The 23,852-nt window shown below is 38.1% G+C and overlaps 1 protein-coding gene across 2 annotated transcripts; it reads left to right on the top strand.

Annotated features, from left to right (window-relative positions):
- Positions 1-2,987: 2,987 nt before the first annotated feature.
- LOC148875723 (ADP-ribosylation factor GTPase-activating protein AGD5-like) lies at positions 2,988-22,646 on the top strand. Of its 2 annotated transcripts, none has more exons than XM_088965180.1 (11): positions 2,988-3,373; positions 4,895-4,953; positions 5,169-5,259; positions 8,666-8,720; positions 8,831-8,921; positions 9,037-9,265; positions 20,317-20,533; positions 20,698-20,876; positions 21,195-21,464; positions 21,880-21,938; positions 22,183-22,646. In XM_088965180.1, exons 1-11 carry the CDS (start codon positions 3,323-3,325, stop codon positions 22,340-22,342), a joined length of 1,461 nt encoding a protein of 486 aa, XP_088821306.1. In that variant the 5' UTR covers positions 2,988-3,322; the 3' UTR covers positions 22,343-22,646. The 2 variants fall into 2 exon arrangements, with proteins under 2 accessions (XP_088821306.1, XP_088821307.1); XM_088965181.1 differs by having other exon boundaries at positions 3,081-3,373; positions 4,895-4,957.
- The last annotated feature ends 1,206 nt before the right edge of the window (positions 22,647-23,852 follow it).

The following is a 23,852-nucleotide window of genomic DNA, read 5'->3' as shown; positions in this document are numbered from 1 at the left end:
ATGAAAAAAAAAACAAAATGTTGAATTTGCCCTCCATTATTTTTCAAAATTTTAAAATAAAACCCAATTGATAAGAAAAAAAAATGTAAGATCTATAAGAGAGCCTAAGGAAGGGGGGTTCCACCAATCAGAAGCCGATCTTCTCGTTTGTCATTTTCATCATAAATGGGTGTTTGTTGCTCTTTCCCATGCCACTTGCAAGCAACCAGCAGGCCCCAAACCATTGTTGCATTTTGGTACCCCAATATTTATTTTTTCCAGGTTCAGTCTTAAGACCTACAACATGGACTTCATTGATTTTTGAATTAAGGTATGCCTTCCTCTTCATCTTTCTTCTCTGCCCATTACCACCACCTTGCATTGTCCTTAATTCTCTCTCATCTCCCGTTCCCACCACTCCCATTAAGCCATGTCACCGTTTCCAACCCAACAACCTAAAAATATTCCTAATATCTATTTCCTAAGCTATCTCTTTCCACCACCCCCATTAAGCCATGTCACCATTCCCACCCAACTATCTAAAATATTCCTAGAATCTCTCCTTAGGTATCTCCTCTAAGCCATTAGAAATGTATCATGTTACCCCATTCTCCAACCAATTCTTAGAATCTCTCCCCCAATCTATATCCACTCTCTCTCATTTAAAATATTCATATTAATTAATAAATAGTTAAATATGGTTAATATTTAATACAATCCATATTCAATGAGTAATAAATAGTGTTATTACCAAAAGTTAATAAATACGGCTAGTAATTTACCAAAAATTAATAAATATTCTTATTAATTAACTCATCATGACTTTTTAAAGTATTTTGGGTAAATATTGTTATATATATATATATATATATATATATATATATATATATATATCCATGTTAGTTAACAACATTTTATAGAAATTAAAAACTCTTTAATTAATTTCTATATGAATTATATTTAACAATTATAAAAAGTATAAAATTTTAGTTATTGCTATTATTATATTTAATAACCGAATGTAGACGGGGGAGTAAAATATTATAGTGTTAGAAAATGAAATTATTAATTAATTTATATTGGAAAATAAAAGATAAATTAGTGTAATTTTGTTAGTAAACTACCTAATAAAAATAAATATTTAATAATAATTAAAATAATTTTCAATAAATCTCCATAATCACACATATGTAACAAAATTTTCAAAAATTTTCATAAAACTACATTTTCATAAAATAACATCTTGGAAATTTAAAGTTTATTTAAAATGTATTAAATAATTATTAGAAATTTTAGCAAAATTTATTACATTTGATAGATTTTGTAAAACTAATGAAAAATTATGTAATTTTCATTATAAATTATTGAAAGCGAAAATCATAATTTGAACAAATAATTACATAAATTATTAAGATTAATTAGTATAACATTGAAAAAGGAAATGATTGGTTAATTTATATTAGAAAATATAAGATAAATTAGTGTAATTCTGTAAGTAAACCATTTAAAAAGAAAATAAATTATTTAATAAAAATTTAAATATAGATTTGAATAAATTTTCAAAAAATACACATGATAAATTTTCCAAAATTTTCATAAAATTACATTTTTGAAAATTAAAGACAATTTAATATACTTTTAGAAATTTACCATGTGGTTGATACTCAATATATCATTTTGATCATTTTTGTCGTCAAATTAAATATTGGGTTGACGAGGAGTGGGTGCTTTACCTTGAACCCACCCGACATTAGGGACGGGGCAGGGAAAGTTCAAGGATTCCCCGTCCTTGATGAGTTAGTGCCTTGCCTTGCGCTCGCTCAACATTGAGGATGAAGCGGGGAAATTCAATGATTTCCTATCCCTAACAGGGAGTGGGTGCATTGCCCTAAACCCACATGATACTAGGGACAGGGTGGGGATGGTAAAGTGTCTTAACTACGGGGCAGGGATAGGGATGGCTTGCCCTGCCCCGTTGCCATTTCTATATAATTGTTAATTATTAATGAAATTAATAAAAGTGTTATCTTTTGTAATTATTTTTATTTATTAAAGTCAATCAAAATTTCATTCAAAATAAACTTATTAAACTTACTACATATGACTAATAAAATTAAAATTGTTAAAAATATTTATTTATATTAAATTAACAATAATTATTTTCTATAAATCAACATTGAATGAAAATATAATTATTAACAATAACTTTGAACACTTTTAGTTAATTAAGGACAAATTTTGATTATTAATCTATCAATTAATTAATAGTAAATAAAATTATTTAATCTTTCAAATTTTCTCATGCATCACATGGTCCCCACTAGTTCACTAATATGTGTTATGAAAATCCTTTTTATTCAGTTTAGATGGTGTGCATTTCTTTGAATATCTATCAAGTGTTAACCCAGAATTGTTTAAGAAAAATAAAATGTTTAATAAGGACTTACTTGGATATGCTTCCTTTTTATTTTCTATATTTCGATAGTTCAATCTTGGACTTCTCTTATACTAAAAAAAAAATTGTTAGGGTTATCAACATCAACTTCATAATCTTTAATGTCTAACAACTGCAACCCGACGAAAAGTGTGGGAGATTTAAAAAAAAGAGGAATTACTGTTATGTTTATTTTGAAAATTTAAAAAATAATGAAAGGCAAAATCAATCGAAAAAATGATAGTTTTAAAATTAAGAAAAATTATGTAAATCACATTACATAACATGCCAATGGATTGTAATAATACACTAACAATAGGAGTCCATTATCTGAAATCTTAAGGGGTTTAAGTCATTTTACAAATAGTAAGATCAGTTTTTGTCCAATTTGCTAATCCATAATGTAATGTGAGTTTAAGTATTTAACCTTTAATGAGTTACCCAAAAATAAAATCAAAACCATAAACTCCATCTACTAATTAACTACTCCTTGGCTTCTTGCTGCTTTTTTTTCGGGGTCAAATCAAACAAGACCATATTGAGAAAAACCAAAAAATTACCCGTTGTTCACATGCGTGGCATAACAAACGTAGACCGAAGGCCCAGTTTCACACGCTTACACGCGAAAAGAAGAATTTAGGAGGATAAAAAAAAAAGTCAAGAACACAACTCAAGTGCGATTCATTTGCTTCGTTCCTTTTGGTTTCGTTTTCCTTCTTTGTTTGCTTGTTACGGGTTCCCTCACCGGCAGATTCTCAGGTTCCCACACACAGAAGATAGAGAGAGAGAGAGAGGAAGAGAGAGAGAAAGGGAGGCTTCTCTTTGTTCTTTGCCTTTCTCCCTCTCTGACTCTTTAATTGCTGAAATTCATTCGAATTTCGGGCAGCACGGGCACTTGCAACGGTCAGCATGAACGAGAAGGCCAACGTCTCCAAGGAGCTCAATGCCAAGCACAAAAAGGTTCCTCTTTTCATCTTATTTCTTTTTATCAATGGATTTCTATTATTTGGGTTTTCATTGTTCAATTGAATGTATGGTCTTGATCTGTGTACAGCTTCAAGTTTCACGTCATTTCCAGTAATTATTATTTTGATTGGTTGGATCATGGATGAACCCGAAATATCAGAAAAAAAACAATTCTGCGATTTTGTGTTGGGAGGGGTTTTCAAGTTCTATCTTATTTCTATTCTTAATTTTCAGTTTTTTTTTTTTGGATTTTGGATTTTAGATCCTTAATTAGGGTTTCCAGTATGGTGGAAATCCGATTTATTCATGGCCGAGGCGGATTCGTTATCAAGATTTGTTTTTTTTAATCTTTTTTGTTTATTTTTATCCATGATTTGGGTTGAAAACTTGAATCAATGTACCGTAATTCGATTCCTGAGTCATGTTTGCAAGCTTGGATTATTGGTTGATGCACTTCTCGGCATCCTTGAGGTTCATCATCAAAGAATAAAAAAAAATGGTTTTTTACAGAACATGGGATTGTAAATAAGCCTCGACCTTTGTTAATAAAGGGATCGTGCCTTCTCAATTCGTTACTTTCTGTTATATTCATACCTGTTCTTTTTTCTTTTTCCCTTTTATTTTGTTTCGGATGGATGGAGTTTTGGTTGGAAAATGTTTTTCAGATAAAGCCATAATCATAAAGGGTCTTGAGTCTAGGAACGGATAACTTTGAAGGAGACATCTTGGTATCCCAGGAAAGAATTACGTGGGCTTATGCTAGTCGGTTTTTTTTTTTTTTTTCATGAGTGGGTATGCACATCCATGCTTCATCATTCTTGCTACTTACCAGAAATGTCCTTTGGTGCCTTGGTTGTTGAAATTGGCTCCAGCATGTTGCTGAATCTTGATTTTTCTTTTGATTATTGAGAATGGGATTCCTGGACATAAGGATATTTTGCATATCTTTTTCTTTTTAGCTATAGGATGAACCTGAGGTCAATGATACCAAAAGAACCCTGCTTCCGATATGGTACACCTGTATAACCAACTCATTGATCCCATTTGGCAACAAGCGATAAGTAGCTCCTAGATACTGCATACCTGAAGAACTATACTGACTTATCATGAAATCCAGAACAATCCAGCAGTTTATAATTTATCCTCAACACCATTAGTTGCTACATTTTGGCTATTTGGCAGCTTAAGGTCCCCACCCTTCCCTTCCCCTTGATACCAGCATCTTAATAAATGATGGTAGACATAAGGTACAATAAAGATGTCAAGACTTGAGTTGGCCATGCTATCAGGATATTGTTCAAAGTAGATCATCTATAAATTGGTTAACTTTCCATTTCCTAATGGAGATTTCTATAATTCTATCAATATCTAATCTAATACTTTTTCTATAGTTAACTCATCTAGTACATTTTCCTGAATGCTAACCTTGTATGAAGCCTTCTTGAATTTACAGTTTACCAAATTATCTGTGTGATTTTCTACTAGTATTCATCTTGTTTGGTGTGTTGATGGCAGATATTGGAGGGGCTTCTTAAATTACCAGAAAACAGGGAATGTGCTGATTGCAAAAGCAAGTAGGTATTTTAAAGCAATCATGGTAGTCCTATATTTTTTTTTGGTGGACGATGTGCAAAAAGGTATCACACTGTGAAAAGGAAAAAATAAGCTATATTGAGGCAGTAAAGCTTATAGAAAGTAATGGCTACAACAATTCAAAATCTTTTGAGAACATGCCAGGATTGTGGATGCCACCTTATTTCATTACTAATAATGACTTATTTTTATGCAGAGGTCCTAGATGGGCTAGTGTGAATCTGGGAATCTTCATTTGCATGCAGTGTTCTGGAATCCATAGAAGTCTTGGAGTGCATATATCAAAGGTATACTTTTTTACCTATATTTTTGTTTTCATGTTATGCATATATAAAGATACATTTCTACTTGTTAATATTTTGACATGCATAAATGGATTGCCAAATATAACTGTTTCTAGTAAGAATTATTGTTTCTTTTTGAAGAAAGCAAAGTAAATTTTATTAGAACAGAACTGAATTACAGAATACAAGAAGCCCCAAAACTATAAATCTGGGGACCAAGAAGCCAGAAAACAATACAATTAGAAACTGCCAGCATTCGTCTGGGCTCCCAATATCCTTGGTTGAACCCCCTAAACAACAGCATTCCAAGAAATTAGTTTTCCAACAGTACAGAGCAATCGCTGATCCACAATGTTGTGTTTATCCTGGAAAATTCTTCTGTTTCTTTCATCGCAAATGGTGCTAATTACAGCCATAGGAATTGAGATCCAGACACTTTTTAGTTTTTCCTATTTTAGATAAGCCCCTCTGGTCCCAGCACCACAAGAGATTCAGAACAGTTGCAAGCATGACCCGTGATAGCCACCTAGAGGAGAAGAAGTGGTTCCAGATTTTATTGGAGATAGGACAATGCAAAAACAAAAAAGAAAAGGGTGGCTGCTATCCTCCTCCCCTTGATTACAGAACACACAAGAAGAATACTGCAGCTGCATATCTCTCCTCTTCAGATTTTTCTTAGTAAGGCACTTATCCAGAGCCACAGCCCAGATCAAAGCATTAAGCTTTGAAGGGACAGTCTGGTTCCAGACTTTATCAGCAGGGAAATCAGCAAATTGATTAGTTGAAAGGATCCTGGCAAATGAAGTAACAAAAAACAGACCATCTGTGCTCCATGACCGAACCCAAGAATCTTCTTCTGTTAATTCCGGAGACTGATTAAATAACATCTCCAACAACCCTGAAACTTGATCTAGTTCCCAGTGGAAATGCCTTGTGAAAGAGGGGCCCCAAAGGCAAGTGTTGTCTCTAACCTCATAGCAGTCAGCAACCAAGGCTTCTTGGTTTTCTGCCATTTGGAACAGCTGAGGGAACATCTCGGCAAGGGGTCTATTAGTGCACTACACATCCTTCCAGAACCGAATCCTCCCGCTATTCCCCAACTTTACTGAAAGACCATTACTCAATAAAGGGAAGACTTCCATGATTTTCTTCCAAATCGAGCACCCAAGAGAGATCATGGAGCTGGTAGTAACCCTGTCCCCATTGTCTGGGTTGTACTTGGCTGCAATTAATCTCCTTCACCAGCTTTCTCTTTCTCTGCCAAATCTCCAAATCCATTTCCCCAAAAGAGCCTTATTAAAGACCTTCATTTTTCTGATCCCTAGTCCACCATTGTCTTTTGGAGCACAAAATTGATCCCAGCTAACCAAGTGAGTCTTCTTTTCTTCTTCCCACCCTTTCCATAAAAAATCCCTCTGCAAATTTTCTACTCTTTGGGCTACTTTTCTTGGATTTGGGAAGAGAGACAGAAAATAGGGAGGAAGATTATTGTTGGAGTGTCTCAAAAAGAATGCTAGCTAGAACTGTTCCTTTGATATGAAAAACGGTTTACCTAATTGATTCATTTATCCATAGTTGTCTCTTGTTCTTGTATTTGCTTTGCTTTTGCTAATGGTGCCAAGACTGATTACTCATTGTAAAGTATATATAGAGAATGCATAAATTTGGGTAAATGGAACTTGGTCTTGCTGATTGTCAATATCATCAAGGTGACGCCTAGGCGACAAGGCGCCCTTTGAGGATCGCCTCACTTAATCGCCAAGCAGTTTTGCACTATGTATTGTAAAATACTTTTTTATTCTTTATTTTTTGACATTATAATTATAAAATAGGCACTATTAAACTAAAATGTTCATTTTGTGTGTTTATATACTAATTTGTTTTCATTATTTTCTTATTTGTTAGGATTTAATCAATACAAACATTGTTAAATACTGTATTGAACCCTCAAAGACTTTAAAACCTGAACCAATAAGGAAGAAAGAACTTAAAATTTTGTCTAATCAACACATTTTCTATACTTTAACATGGAACTCTATACTTTTATTATGAATAATTATTAAGGAAATATGGCTATGGTACCTAGGATCTATGTTTTCTATATAAAAATATCCATCGCCTAGGTGCCCGCCTAGGTGACTAGGCGACAAGGCACCCCCCTAATGCCCAGCCTCGCCTTGGCGCCTTGAAAACTATGCATCAAGCTTCTACCTTGCATGTTTCTTAAATGATTACTTTTTTCATGAGAGGATGGATGAGTTGGCTAGGTTCAGGGTGCATACGAAGTATATATAACAAATTTCATTAGAATAGAAAGTCTATATTTCATTATAATATTGGGTTGTTGGAAACTTGGAATACTCTAGCTTGGTTGTACTAAATATTAACTTCATCCTTAAAAAAAAAAAAGAAAAAGAAAAGAAAGTGATAGTTCTATGAAAAAGGAACCATACCAACAAAAAACTGCAAAGACAAAGCAGCACTTCCATCAGCAGTAGGCCAGTTGCACCACCCCACCTGTATGCACCCAAGGACAAATGATAAAGAAGACATTTGCTTTAACTTGCCCTTAGTGGATACCTTGACATGCAACACCAAAACGTGACCGCACTTGTTGGTATTGGCTCGAAGCTCCTAGTACATAAACTTAAAGGTGTGCACCTGATTGGCTATTGCATGCATTCAAGTTTTAATTTCTGATTACAATATATTTTTAACAATAGCAGCTAATAACTCCTTGCAAATGCAGAAGAGTGAATAGTTTCTGTTTGGGCTTTGTTTTGTGCCCACAACCCTTTGCTGTATCTCTATTTTTTAATCTAATGAATCAATTTTGCGTTGCTAATAAAAAAAGCAGCTAATAACTTATATTGAACCTGTTCTTGAATAAACCAACATTTATGCTGTCCATGAGATCTAACAACTGGAGTACTGGGTGATGATTTCATGAATCTGATTCATATCCTATATATCCCTCCGATTTTGTGATGTGTCAATCTGAATGTCATAAAATGAAGGTTTCAGGTCTCACAGATTTCTGTTTCCTGGTGAGCCTACTCATCAGGTTTGTATTGTGTTCTGAAGTCTCTTTTTGTTTCTGTATAAAGGTTGAAAATGAGTTAAAGGAAATTGAAGCTTTCTTGAAAATTAGGTATTATCCTCATTCTCCAAATGACTTTCTTGAGGAATGCTTGTTTTTTAGGAATTTTGTTTCTAATTGTTTCTTACACATCAACAAATGAAGCCCAACAAATTTGTCCTTGTGTATAAAACATTGACCTACAATATGATTCATTTTCCTTCTTTTATTCACCTGGAATTTTGTTTCTCTTCACAAACTAGAAGCTACAAAAAATAGCAGTTTTCATCTCTATATTGTCCCTGGATTCTTACTGGATATGTGCTGCAGGTGAGGTCTGCTACACTGGATACATGGCTCCCGGAGCAGGTTGCATTTATTCAATGTAAGCAGATTTATAATGTGCAATATCACAATCTCTCTGCTGAATGTCCGAACTGCTTTATAATAGAGAGCAACCCTCATCATGTCAATTTGTTGTCTGGTTTTATGCAGCAATGGGGAATGAAAAGTCAAATAGCTACTGGGAAGCTGAACTACCACCAAATTATGACAGAGTTGGGATCGAAAACTTCATTCGAGCAAAGTATGTTCCTTCCCCTAGAATATAACTATTAACCTGGAACCAAGAGACTAGTTCTTGGTAATGGGCAGTGCAGGACCTCCTTCCATCTGATTAACAACTCACGTGTATTTCTCAGGTATGAAGAGAAAAGATGGATTCCAAGGGATGGAAAAGCAAAAACATCAGGTGTGCAGGAAGAGAGGGCTTCTGCTTATAGGCAGAGACCTGTGGACAAAGGTGGTCACGGACATGCAAATAATGTTGAACATTCCTCTATGGAGCGAAAGAACCCTACTCCATCTTCTACAAAAAGTAATCCTCCTATTAAGAGTAGTATTCCTGCACCCCCAAAAGCATCTGAACAGGTAATTTAATTTGTATGTTAATCTCCGCTATCTCTCACTGTTTCTTGTCTTCTTTTTTCCTTTTTGTCCCCCCTTTTTTAAACTACATCTAGGTTTGTTTTTTCGTCTTGTTGCATTGAGCACCTATATACATGATTAATTTTTGAAAAACTCTCCAATTTTATTATTTATCCTTGTTCTAGATGATTTTAAGGAGTTTTTTAGAGAAGTGATCTACAATTCAACATTAAATTATTTGGAAGTCATTATTGATGATTTTTAAACAGCATAAATTTGCAAATCTTATTTATTTATTTGTTTGTTAACAAGGTCAAATCTTATTTATTTAGTAAGAAATTCAAATTACACAACCATTCCTCACTAGTATGAGGAAGGACCTGAAATATAGATAACCAAAAACAACCATGGATGGGCTATCCCATCAACTACACAAAGGGGGTAGACAATCTAAAGTTCCAATTCATTTCCTTGTACAACAATTCCTTTATTACCTCATCCCTACCTAGAGGTCCTAGACTGCCTGCTAGGGAGCTTGGCTGATCTTGGAATCCACAAGAACACATCCTAATAGCTGATGATTTTGCCTCTATAATGATGTGCCTAAAGAGTAAAGAAACCAGGGCCCTTCAGCCTAGGAACTCATTCATCCTATAACCAATGCTGAATCTCCTTGAGCTTTAGTATGTAGTTTAGAACAGATGAAAAGAAAAGGAAGAGGATTAGGATTTGAGGAAGAAAAATTGGGAGAAACTGAAATCAGCCAACCGAGCTCTATTTTATCGTTCTTGAGGATAAAAGAAGTGAAAAGACAAAGTGCGTGCCCTTAATTTAATTCAACGTATAATGTGTGGAAGTTAAATAATAGACTCTTGACACACTTGACAACTAATTCAAATCCTTCAAAGCTTGAGAGTGACCACTTTTTTTATTGCTGATGTAGTGATTATATTTGTCTTGATAACTATTGCCTCTCTATAGGACCCGGATATGCTGTTTGGTAGTTTACGTGTTGTGATCCCCTAAAGCACCTCCAATTACTGATGGTTCCAAGTTCCCTAATGAACAGCCATCAAAATTGAACTCTTATCTGTTGATGAGGACAAAATCCAGTCCTCAAACACCAGTTGTCTTTGCTGACCATATGCTATGGTTTGATTGTTGATACTATTTGAGTTCTATATAAATAATTTGGACCTGTAGTTTGGCATTTTGGCCAGATATACTGGATCCAGTAATAAATTCTGGAGTGGTCAATCCCAGAACTAGAAGCAACAAACTGTGGCAGGGGCAGTTCATAGTGCATACCTACTTACTCAAGTCTTTTTTCATAAAACTTGATGCTGATTTTGGTGCATCCTACATTTGAGAAATCAGGCACAACAATTATGAAAAAGCAGAAGATTCCCCTACATAATGGTAAAGATTAATTTTGCATGGGTACTTGCATTTTAAGGAAGTACTCCAATGACTATTAATTACCTGGTTGTGGGTGTGGGTTGTGAACGTCTGCATCACACTTTGTTTAGCAATGGAGAACACTACTGAATGGAATCTGCTGTATTTGTGTTAAGCCCATTTGGGAAGGCTTATGTGAGATAGCTTCACAAGAAAGTGGGTTTTGTGGTTTCTGTAAGTGTAATTCTAGCTTGGATTTTTAACAAACACAGCTTCGTGGCGTTCTGGGTTTCTCAGCTCATGGAACATTGTAAGCTGCTGCGTGAAAGCCCTTCAAACGGACACTTAGCAGTGTCAATCTTCTGGTTCTGGGTTTGGGCTTCCCTGTTGATTTTTCTTTAAATTATCATTAAGGAATCTAGCTGTTGTGACCATCAGTCCAACACCATCACTGCGAAGTTGGTTTCAGAATCTTCGTTGCTCGTCAGCTCACCATGTGTTCAGCCTTTGTTCTCTTCCAGTCTTCCTCTTTCCCACCTTCGCCTTCAATGCTGCATGGACGGGTTGAATTTGTTTGTTGCAGCAAAAATCATATAGGATAAGAAAAGACTTTGAATATGCTCATTCTGCTTTGTTTACAGTGGAGGAGCGAAGTTGTTTATCTTGCAAATTGGAACGCTATAATCAGTTAATCACAGCCTTCTCCAATGGCATTAATGAACCTTTGAAAGCTCTTATCATTCTTTAGTCTATGTTACTTGATGAATTTATTGAATTGAAAGCCTTACCCATGTGCTGGAAAACCAGCATTGAAGAATGAAAAGTTGGAAACTAGCTCATGACCAAACTGTAAAAGTGTGGATTAGACGTTGATGAAGGATGCCTGCCGATTATTCAGCAAAAGCGTGCACTCAAACGCCAATGCATTGTAAGAACTAGGGACAAATTGGGAATTGAAATAAGTGGACCAGTTTGCATGTTGGTTGCCTTTGTTCCACTTCCATAAATGTATGAAATCGGACGGGCTTTATCTAATCAGACACAGATACTAGATTGCACAGCTCACTTTTGCCACGTAGACTCAGTTTTCGACCTTCTAGACTTCTGATGGCGTGGACTTTGCTCACCTGCAAAACCTTTTGGCTTCCTGCCAAAAAAGTTAAGTTCAAGTTTTCAGCTGTTCTTGCTTCTTCCTCTTTGATTGGCAGAATTCAGACTAGTCTGCGACTCTGTGCTAATAGATCCAATATTAACGTGACGGTAAGCAGCAATGGCGGTTTTGACCGTTAATGCACTAAAAACCCTGTTCAGCTTGTTGGGTTGCTTGATGCTGGCGACTCTCATTTACACTTTGGTCAGTGATGGTTCTCCTTTCCGCAAAGAGCTATTGACACCGTGGATGGCAGCAACCCTGGTTGATTTCTATATTAATGTTGTGGCTCTATCGATGAAGTTACAGAGAACCTTTTTTTCTATGGGGTGGAAGCAAGAGTTTTTATTGCTTTACAGAAGATGCAAAAAAGTACCAGAGATACTAAGGCTGTATTTGGGATGCTTTCAAAACATCAATTCTGATGAATTTTGTGAGAATCACTTTTTTTTGATAGGTGATGCTAAAAATCGCTTCAGTTCGAATGGCGTTGATTACAGTCTGTTTCGCTGGTGAAGGGTCTCTTTCCTGAAGTTATTGATGGAGCGCAGATTTTCTTATAATAGAGCAGGTGGGGGGAAGCGAAGATGGGAAGCTTCTGCCTGGTACCGTAGATTGGAGAACGAAGGGAGTGTAAGATGCAATCTTTCTTATAGAGAAGTGGTGGCGGCGGGGGTTTGGCCTACTTTTGGGGCGTCAGAGGTGAAACGGGTTAATGGTAATAGGGTGGTAGCAACGGATCCTCGGGGGGTGACCACGAGAAGAGAGTTTTTGAGGAACTGTTTGGTGGGTAGGTTCCGATGGGGGGTGGACATTAAGGAGGTAGAGAGGTGGGCAAACAACGTCTGGAGAGAGGTGGGGTGTATGAGTGAAGAAAATGGAGGATGGTCTATTCCTCTTTATTTGTCCGTCAAGAGTTGGTGCGGATTGGGTTTTAAGACAAGGTTCGTGGCAGATGGGAAGAAACCCCCTTTTGCTGGACTGGTGGGGGGCGAGTGCGAATGCCATTACCCTGATCCCTTTGAAGTAGGAGAGGACTTGGAGTCATGCTGGATTAGGGATTACGGCCTGCCACTCCTGCTCTAGTGCGCAAGTGTCATAAGGGCTATTGGGGATGCTTGTGGGGGTTTTATTAGAGACAGACAATTCCCCATTGGAGATTGTGACCTGCGAGTGGGTAAGAATAAATCTGCAGGGGAAACTAAATTCCGAGCAAGGTTGAAGTGGTCTTCACGGTTCAGATCTGGCAAGAAGTTCTGCCGTCTGTTTGAAGTTGGAAAGGTGGAGAAGGGCTATCTCACGATGTCCTTAAAGAAGACAAGGAGAGTTCGAATTGCTCCAAAACGTTAATCCTGGAAGATTTTGGTGAAAGTGAGCTTCCCGGTTTTTTAGTAGCAGAGAGGTATTAGAAGACGGAGATGTGAGTTGCTTCTCCGGTGATCGTAGATAGAGAAGAAGATGTAGGTTTGGGGGTTCTTTTGAGCCATCCGATGTTGGTGACTTCGAATGGTATAGATGGGTTTACCCAGGATCCAACTGTGAAGGAGATTCGAAATTCAAATCTGAGGGGCAGCGGGTAGGCTTGGGGTACTAAGGCCATTAAAGCCTTAAATAGAGAATGCCTTGCAGAGCTCCAGCTGGCCCCTAGGGAAGTTGGTGCGCCAGAGAATTGCCAGAAGGGCTGTTAGTCTCCCTCACTCGAGTCTCAGTGGGCCCATGGGACTTCGGATGAAGTTAATGGGCCTGGAATGCTTTATTCAGCCCAACTGACTCTTCAACCTTTTATTCTGGAAGCTGGGCCTGGGCTTAATGGTTATATTGAGTCTAGTCCCTCCTTAGTTCGAAGGACGAACCTGGCGCCAAACTTCAATCCTCAGGTTGGCGGTGGTCTTCAGGGTGTGGGTTCTGGGGAGGCTCGGGATTCTTAGGAACGAAGGGGGACTGTTGCTTGTAGGAGAAGAAGGGCGGAGATGGAGTTTCAGATCCTGGTGCTGGGGTTGTGAAACCTTTGCCTTCCCAAGCGTCTGCTCTGGCAGGCGAGAGTCAGCTAAAGTCCAACTAACTAGCAGTGCTGGGAGAGGAAGAGGAGTTGATGGAGGTGGATCCGATATTGATGGTTGGCTGCAGATTCTCAAATTGCAGGTGGCGAAGTTATTCTTGAGGGTGCTGGGCCATAGGTGGGAGGTAGCAAACTCTGTGTTACGAATAGGTTTGCTGTCATGGTTGGGCAGTCTCAGAAGAATAACAATCTATTAGTGGATCAATCGAACCAGGTAGGGGAGCAGTTTGAAAGTGCTTCTGATTAGTCATGGGTTTCTTCTAAGTTGATGGGATTAGGAAAGTTTATGGGGATCTCGCTAGAAGGCTTGGAAGAGGAAACAATTAAGTACTTGGAGGGGGTAGAGAAAAGAACGAGTATGGCCAGGGGGAAAGCTGCAGTAAAGAAGGGGGGCAACAAATCTAAAAGAAGTAGAGAATTGCTACGCTTGACTTGGAACCTTAATGATAAAGCTGGTAGGAGTGAGGGGAGGTGGGGGGGGGGGGGGAGAAAGGCTTAAGTGCCAAGTGTTCTGTTGTTCCTTATTTGTTATGGAGCTTAAGATATTATCTTGGAATGTTAGGGGGCCGGGGTCGGGGAGAAGGAGGTTGGTAGTTTGTGACTCTGAAAAATTCAGGTTCAAAAGTGGTATTGATTCGAGAAACTAAATTGGAATCTGTGGAGGTCGGAGTGGTTAGAAGTATCTAGGGGGAGGGGGACGTTAGGTGGAGGTCAAAGTCGGCAGTTGGTAGTGCAGGGGGGTTACTGAGTATGTGGGACCCGACTGTTTGCAGCTTGATCTCTCATTAGATTGGACTTTTTTCAATTTCTCTTGTCTTGAAACTTGCAGATGGCAATGTGTGTCAGTTTACTAATGTGTATGGTCCTAATGACCGAAGTTAGAGGGAGGAGTTTTGGGAGGAGATGGCAGTGGCTAGAGGAAGTCTGGATTGCCCGTGGGTTATTGGTGGGGACTTTAATGTCACTCTTTCTAGGGAGGAGAGAAGCTCGGGGGGAAGAAGATCTAGGGATATGGTGCAATTTTCTGATTTTATTAACAGATTTGAGCTTCAAGATTTACCCCTTCATGGCAATAGGTATACTTGGACCAACAATCAATACCTTCCTACCCTAGTGAGGTTGGATAGGTTTCTGGTTACTTCTAACTGGGAGGATGTTTTTTCGGAGTTTAAGCAGATTGCCCTTCCAAGACCAGTGCCAGACCATATTCCCATTCAACTGGTTTGTGGTGATAGAGTGAGAACAAAAGTTCCGTTCAAATTAGAGAATGCTTGGTTTGAGGATGACTCTCTAGCTTCGTTGTTGAAGTCTGTTTGGGAGGATATGCAGGTGGGAGGTACCAGTTCATTCATCTTAGCAAAGAAATTGGGAGCTATTAAAACAAGGCTAAAGATTTGGAAAGTGGAGAAAAGTTTGAATCTAGATACTGAGAAGAAGGCTCTACTGAGTACCATAAAGGAGATTGACACAGCCGAAGAATTTGGTCCTATTGCTGAGGAGCTCAGATAAAAAAGATTTCAGGCTAAGTTGAAGTTTGACAAATTGGTAGTGGCAGAAGAAATTAAATGGGGGCAAAGAGACAAAGTGACGTGGCTGAAAGAGGGGGATAGGAATACACATTATTTTCACAAAATGGCAAATGCCAAAGCTAGAGCTTTTATAATTTCCAGGCTGGAGGGAGAGGGCAGTGTAGGTATCATTGAGTCTGATATGAAGCTAGTGACAACTAGCTTTTACAAGAAGTTGTATAAGGAATCTTGGGCATTCAGACCTTTTCCAAGATCCCTTACTTTTAACCAGCAGAGTGATGAGTAGTCTTCTTTCATTGAGAGACCTTTTTCTGAGGAAGAAATTAAAGAAGCTATCAAGTTGTTGGCTGATGAAAAGTCTCCAGGGCTTGACGGTCTTACAAATCTCTTTTACATTAAATGCTGGGGCATAGTAAGACAGGATATATTGAATGTTTTCCAAGACTTTTTTGAGAGGGGTTCATTGCTGAGAAGTCTGAACACTACCTTTATAACCCTCATTCCAAAGATTGAAGGTGCAGTGAATATTAAGGATTATAGGCCAATTAGTTTGTTGCATAGCTTCTATAAAATTCTATCTAAAGTCCTTGCAGGAAGATTGAAAGCAGTTCTTGGTAGGGTTATCTCAAATAACCAAATTGCTTTTATTCCGGGTAGACAGATGCTAGATTTAGTTCTTATTGCCAATGAGCTCATTCATTCCAGGAAAAAAGAAGATTCTCCGGGTTTGATTTGTTAACTATTGAGAAGGCCTATGATCATGTTAATTGGAGATGTGTAGACCTTGTGCTTCTTTAGATGAATTTTGGGCAGAAATGGAGGAATTGGATGAAAGTATGTATCACTTCCCCAAAGTTCTCAGTCTTGCTAAACGGATAGTCTGCAGGTTTTTTTGATAGTTTCAGGGGCCTTAGGTAGGGAGACCCTGTTATTTCTATGTGTAATGGAGATCCTCACTCTTTTCTGTAAGAAGGCTGCTGGGTCAGGGGATTGGGAAGGTTTTGCAATGGTGCCTGGGGGAGAGAAGGTAAACATTCTTCAATTTGCAGATGATACAATGTGTTTTGTGGATGCTTCCCTCTCTTAGGCGGAGCTAATTCTTGGGATTCTCTCTTGGTTTGAAGTGATTACAGGCTTGAAGAATAAGAGCCAAATTATCCCAGTTGGACATGTTTCCAATTTAGCTGAGTGTGCTGGTATTCTGGCTTGTCAGATTGAATCTCTCCCGGTCAAATATTTGGGACTCTCACTTGGGGTGAGTGGTGGTTCTTCTGCTATTTGGGACCCAATTATTGAGAGATTGGAAAGGAAGCTGGCTTCTTGGAAGGCAAAATACCTTTCTTTCCGGGGGAGGGTGACTCTGATTAAGAGTACTCTCTCCAATTTGCCTACCTACTTCCTATCTCTTTTCTCTATTCCTAAGAAGGTGGCAAATCGGATTGAAAAGCTTCAACGGAATTTCCTTTGGAGAGGCTGGGAGGAGGAGAAAAAAGTGCACTTGGTGAGTTGGGAACAAGTCTGTCTTCCCAAATCTGAAGGGAGTTAGGTATAAGGAAACTGAAATATTTTAACTCTGCACTCCTATGTAAATGGATTGGAGATTTGCTGTAGAATCTGATGCTTGGTGGAGACCTCTCATAGCTAGCAAATATGGTGTGAGCTGGGGAAATTGGAGATCTAGGACCTCCTAACTAGGGTAACTCTCTGTGGAAGGGGATAATGAAGCAATTTGCAGAGTTGGCCAGGGGGATCTCAGTCAGGGCTGGTAATGGTAATAGGATCAATTGGAAGGACCCTTGGTGCTCAGATGTTCCTCTTGCTGAATCTTTCCCTCTCATCTTCCAGTGTGCTTCAGACCAAGAGGCCTCAGTTGCTGAGTGCTATAGTATTTCTGGTGATTCTGTTCTTTGGACTCCCTCTTTCCGTAGAAATCTCTTTGATTGGGAGGTGGATGAGGCAGTGAATCTTTTGACCTGTCTACAGCATCAAGAAATGGACTTTAATATGGAGGATAAGTGGCATTGGAAGTGGAATCCTGATGGGATTCTCTGTTAAATCTTTGGTGGCTAGGATTGGTAGGAGGGGTGTTCCTGATTTCCCATTTCAGCAAGTGTGGAATCCTATCAGTCCGACTAAATCCAGTTTCCTTGTTTGGACTATGGCTCTTAACAAATGCCTTTCCAAGGAGAACCTTGCAAGCAGGGGAATTCGGATTTTGGACCAGTCTTGCAGCTTATGTGGGTGCAGTGCTGAATCTACTGATCATCTGTGTTTATACTGCCCGTTCTCGGCTCAGTTGTGGAACCACCTCCTCAAGTCCTTGAAGGTTTGTTGGGTGATGCCGAGGTCGGTAAAAGAGTTGTTATGCTGCTGGCATATTGTGGGCTGGAGCAAGAAAAAAAAGACTTTATGGAAAATGATTCCAAGTGCTGTAATGTGGTGTATCTGGACCGAGAGGAATAGAAGGGTGTTCAGCAACAAGTTTCTAAGTCTGGAGGACCTAACCCAGATGTTAGTGGGCAAACTGATTTCTTGGTTGTCTGTGGCGGCAGATTTTAGAAACTGATGTATCAGATGTATTTTTTTTTCCTTGTCTTGATGGCTTGTGTAATCGCTGTTTAGATCAGTCAGCCTGTTTAGGGACTGATCTCAGCCTCCAATGTGTATTTCATTCTCAATAAATATTACTTTACCTTTTACAAGAAAAAAAAACTATTAATTACCTGGTTTGTTAAAATGAGATGTGCTACCAAGCCCCTGTTTAAGTATTGCCCTTCTGGTTCTTAAAGCTCACAGGCTTTGCAGCTGAAAGGGGTTAGCATCTATGATACCCATATATGATTGAAGCAGAAAAGATTTTCAATGATGCTAACGCATTGGAGAGTCAGAAAAAAATCCAAAGGAACAAACAACAAGAACTTGATTCATGTCACTAAAGTTTTTCATTGACTGAAGGATGGAATTCTGGGAGCAAGGCCTCCTAATAAGTTCAAGAGGTATAAGAAAAAGGGTGTAAAGGGTAAAAACAGATTTTAAAAAGGCGATGAGAAGAATCACTCTGATAAGGTTCCAGAAAACAATGAGGAAAGTAAGATGGAAAATAGACTGGTTGTCAAGAAAAAGAAAACAGTTTGAATACGAAAGAGGAGAAGAATAATGAAAATGAAGAAAAGGATGATGAAGATCAAGAGGATGGGATGAGGTGATTTTAGATCAAGTAAGAGAGGTAGAGGAGACTTGGCCTGGAAAATTTTGTTGAAAAGACGTCCAAGTAAGCAAGGCGGTAGGGATTCTCGTTTTGGGAAGGGAAGAACTCACAAGAAAAATGTTAATGAATTTGGAAAATAAATATAATATGAAAATTGATTTATCCGGGGCAGAGCTGGTTTCTTTTTAGGTCCTGGGTGGAGTGATTTGGGTATTGATGATGGGCATTTATTATTGTATTGGGTGGTTATGGTTTTAAGGGGCTTGTAGTGGGACAATATTTTTATTTGAGAGTCTGGGAAAGGATTAGGATCATACCTTAGAGGTATTTGGGAAGATGTTGAGTTACTTTCTTTTTCTTTGAGTGATATTTTATTACCTTTTCTTGTAATTTTTTCTTGATATTAATAATTTTTCTTTTTTATTTACTACAAAAAAAAAAAAACCCCAGATGCCAGATATGCCAAACACATGGCTGAACAAAGTAGTGGGTATGGAATTTAGACTAAAAATTTAAGTATTCCTCTTCATTTAGACATGCAATGAGTAATGGGCCACTGGCTTGTTACCTAAAATAGGTAGAGTTAGTTATTGTATACCAGGGAGTCTTTGCCTTGGTTTTCTTATTCTTATTATACTGAACTTCCAAAATAAAGTAGTGCAAAAAACTTGTTGCACCATGAAGTCAATTATTCTAATCTTCCACACAGTAGGCATTTCACTAAATCAAATTAGGGTGATAAGTTAGATAAATCACTTCAGTTTTTTTAGTTCTTCCTATTACTGTTGCCCAAGCCAGTTGATCATGTCTCTCTATGTATCTTGTTCCTTTGGTTGCACAAGTACCTGGGTTGCCTGTAAACCAGCCATGTCTAATGCTTAGGCATTTGAAACCACTAGCTTCCATGCAAATATTTATTGTCATCAATCACATAGCCTACTAACAATTATAGGATTAGTGTGAAATTAGGAGGCACCAAAGGGCCTCATGATAGGCCCCCAATTAATTTTGCATATGCCAGGAATGGGAAAGGTTAGCTTGCGGCCAAGGGGGGGAAATAATTGAACATGGGGGAATTTATGGCTGGAGGGAATAAGGAGAGTTTTTTGTGGCATTTATAGCTTGTCAGTTGAGAATAGGAAGAGTATAGGGCATTTAGCATTTATAGCTTGTTAGCGGGAATAAGAAGAGTGGGGCATTTATGATTCAGCCAGCTGGGCATTTATTATGGAAGGCAGTTATTCTGAAGATGTGTATAAGAAGGGGCTTTGGGGGATGGAGGAGGCAGACTTTTGCTGATTAAAGAATTCTGTGAATGCTTGGGAGAGCTGGCGGTCTCTAGAAGAACCGACCTACTGTTAATGTTTTCATCTGAATGAATATCAGTTTCTCTTTATTTGAGTTCTGTAGTTCTTGCCTTGTGTCTGAGAATTGTGTGTGAACTTTTCGGGACATATCACCTCAGTGGTGTAGAGGTGTATTTGTAGATGTAGATCACACATTTGCTATGCTATACTTTAAATTCTACTAAAGTTACCCTGTACTACATGCATGGGAGGTCTTGTTATATATATACTGTACTTCATCGGATATTTCACACTTTGTTGTATGAAGTTTCATATTTTTGGTTACCCTTTTAAATGTCCTGAAAGGAGTTGGAGATTTGATATTATATGAATGCAAAACCTGACTATTTTCCCTGATAAATAGGCTCCTCCAGATCCAAAACCAGGATCAGCTGTTCAGAAACCTGAACCAGTTGTGCAGAAGGCTGAACCCACAACACAGGCGGTTAATTCTACAGTTGTCCCACCTCCCAAAGTTGATTATGCTACAGATCTTTTCAACATGCTCTCAATGGAGAGTCCAAATGCAAATGGCAGAGATACATCTTCTATTGATGATAATGGATGGGCTGGATTCCAGTGTATGTGTGTTTCCATGCCAAATACTGGCGTCTAACCAATTCATGTGATTTTCAAGATTTTCCTTGCGAATATTTCCTTGGCTGTGTTGTTCTTTGTTAGCATTGATGTGATTTTGGCAATTATATCCTGTTCTTGGCATTGACTCTAAAATTAAAACTTGCAGCTGCAGAAACATCATCAATAACTGACAATGTTTCTCCAGCAAAGCCAGTTGAGAGTAAGACCCCTTCAGGCTCTGGAATTGAGGATTTATTTAAAGATTCACCATCTGTTACACAACCTCCAAATTCAGACAAACCCCAGAAAGACGTAAAGAATGACATCATGAGCCTCTTTGATAAGGTAGGTGTTATAACATTATTTAATTGATTATATTGATGAGATGAGTTGCAACAATGTCGTTAGTGTGTTACACTTGCTCTTGATATCAACGGAGAGAAAAAAGAAAAATATTTTATTGTCAACCAGAATTGGCAGATGATCCCAACTCTACATCTGGAATCCTAGTCAAGGTTACAAGTCTGAAGTTCAAATTCTTATGAATGAGTGAACAATTTCATTTGCTGTCATTGCACAATCAACTTTTAATAATACTAGTATTTTCATTTCCTGATATAGAAGGAAACATGTTAACATACTTTTGTACTTTATGCCATGCAGTCCAATATAGTGTCACCATTTTCCGTCCATCAACAGCAACTAGCCATGCTTGCACAGCAACAGTCCCTTCTCATGGCTGCTGCAGCCAAGTCAGGGAGTGTGGCCCCAATATTTCCTGGAAATACCCATCAACATGTTACTCCTGTCTCTAATGGCACTCGTGTCCCTGGTAACAATTTACCTGCTCAAAACTGGTCAAATGCTAGCTACCAGGTTCCTGGGATGACAATGCCAGTGGCTGGACAAAGTGACTTACAGAAATTTATGCAGGTAAGTCTCGTTAAGTGCTTACATTAAGGGCCTGTTCGTTTGCTCTGAAGAATGACATGTGAAAGTGAAATAATTACATTAAGAGATATTGGTATTGGTGAACTTTTATTTTCTTTGAACTCTGAATGTAGAAAATTTTGTTCTGAATTCTGAATTCTGAATTCTGAAAATGATCAAATATCAATTTTGACCCCATATATGAGAATTTTTGTTTGTCTTTTTTGGGGGTATCATTAGAAAACAAAAAATTGTCTGATTGCACTTTAAGAGATAAGAGATAAGAGGAAATGAACAACCAAATTTCTCTTAAAGTTAAAAGATTTCTCTTAGAGATAAGAGTTAAGAGGAAATGAACATGTCCTAACTGTTGTGTGGAAGGGGAATGAATGTATGTCATTTATATTCTTTCTTGCAGGCAGGGCATATTAGACCGACACCTCCAGCAGGGAGCTCTGTTTCTTATCCTGCACCAAGGTATGCCTTTGCCCTAAATTTACTTATTGCATTCAAGGCCCTGAATCTAAAATTTGGTTTATTATAAATATCAACTGACCATTTCCATAATCCATAGTCCGTATAGAATGAAAGTAGAAAGAAGAAAACAAGACCATGATAATGATGATTTCATTCTTTGGTATATATGTGTGGTGAACAGATTTCAAGAACTTGTCTATGTTCCATCTTCATAATCCTTGCTGTTTTCATTTCTGTCTTGCAGCATGTATACCATGGGGTCGGTTGCTCCCAGCAATGGAGTAATTACGGGTGGATTGAATAGACCTCCTTCGGTATCTTCTGTCTCTTCTGTCACTCCTACCCAATCAGGAAAAGATTATGATTTCTCATCATTAACGCAAGGGTTGTTTTCAAAGCCCTAGGCCATATGCAATCAAGCAACAAGATATTGGTTTTGTCTTACCAATTACCATTCCACAGATTTTACAGGAAGTACAGTATTTTGCTTAGAGAGGCAGTGAGTCCCTCTTGAGTCCTTTCTATGGGGTTGTACCCTTGTAGGTTCTCTCTCTAAGCAGCGCATTTAGTGTTTTCTTTTTAATAGTTGGGTGGTGGCTTCATTTGTATGTGTATCCGGACCAATAAAGATGGGTTTAAAATTTATAAATGCTTGTATTTCTTCTCATGATTTATGATAATGGTGAGCTTCAAGTGGAGAGGATGGAAGTTAATCTTGCCACGTTGCTATAGCATGTTTCTTATCCTACACAGACGTGTTCACTCGTGATTGGGTTAGTAGCTCGTTTACACGTCTTGCTTGTATTGCACCCCTGACTCCTTATTTTCAAGCTAATCTATTAGACTTATAGGCGCAACAAACAGGGTTGGTGCCTCCATGGGCATGGATGATGTTTTATTTCCTCACTTCACTTGAAATTCCTCTCTGTAATACGTAATAGATAATAATAGATTACTCGGAAGATATGAAAGATGCTGGGAGTTAAACCAAGGGGTGGTTCGCCAATGCGTATGGTTTTGTTATTTGAAAATAATAACACTGCACCATCACACCCTCAGAAGGAAAACCGTTTTGAGTCCTAGTCCAATGACCACAAAGAAGTTCGAGTATGAATTAACACGTGGCAACGACTAATGGTTTAGACGGTGCCTAGGAACAGCCTTTTGGACTCAAAAAAGGGTAGGGGTGGTCAAGTCTGGCTTGTCCTTGTTTATATCCTGTCAGTTCAGTTGGCTTTTTATATCCCACCTACGACTACGAGGCTACTACTACTAAAAGTTAAAAGGTGTAAACCTTGATAACTTACGTAGCAGATCGAATCCCGCCTGCATCTCGGTTTGGTGGAGTCCGGATCTATTCCTTACACCGATCTTACAGCATATCTTGGCCGCACATCGGGAACATCTTCCGTATTGAATAGATGTTCACAATAGAGAGTGGGATGTAACCGTGAGATCGGTGTGAGGCATGTTCTGCTCTGTCAAGAGCGATCTCAATTCGGTTTTGGAAGGGGGTATGGATTGGGGGATGGGTTACTCCCTTGTGTAACCCTTTAAAAAAAATCTAATTTTTAGGTCTTTTAGACAGTGGTAGTAAAGCTTTCCTCGTACAAGGGTTTCTTTCAAAATCCTCTGTTTCTTTCTTAAAATTTGAATACGAGTCATGGGTTCATTGCACTGTATTTATCATAAAAGATGTCTGCATCAAAAGCGTAAGATTTTATAATATGAAAGGAAATTAGACAAGGAAATCTCATAAATAAATAATAGCATTTAATGTCAATTTTACTTCGGGGCAAAATTATAATTCAAACTCTTTTGATAAGACAAGGTGATATTTACGAGTTGATAGGAGCTAGAAGAGTTTTTCTCAAAAAAAAAAAAAAAAAAAAAACAAAGAGAAGTACGCACAAT

This window comes from Nelumbo lutea, chromosome 1 (assembly GCF_056320005.1).
Source record: "Nelumbo lutea isolate HS-2025 chromosome 1, American lotus-T2T, whole genome shotgun sequence".
Lineage (NCBI taxonomy): Eukaryota > Viridiplantae > Streptophyta > Magnoliopsida > Proteales > Nelumbonaceae > Nelumbo > Nelumbo lutea.
This window is presented reverse-complemented; position numbering and strand designations above follow the sequence as displayed.

Bases quoted from the DNA above. Each gene is read 5' to 3' on its own strand.
- LOC148875723 (XM_088965180.1), top strand. From the start codon at position 3,323: ATGAACGAGAAGGCCAACGTCTCCAAGGAGCTCAATGCCAAGCACAAA. The intron at 4,954-5,168 runs GTAGGTATTTTA...ATTTTTATGCAG, and splicing joins TGTGCTGATTGCAAAAGCAA to AGGTCCTAGATGGGCTAGTG. The intron at 20,877-21,194 runs GTAGGTGTTATA...TATGCCATGCAG, and splicing joins TCATGAGCCTCTTTGATAAG to TCCAATATAGTGTCACCATT.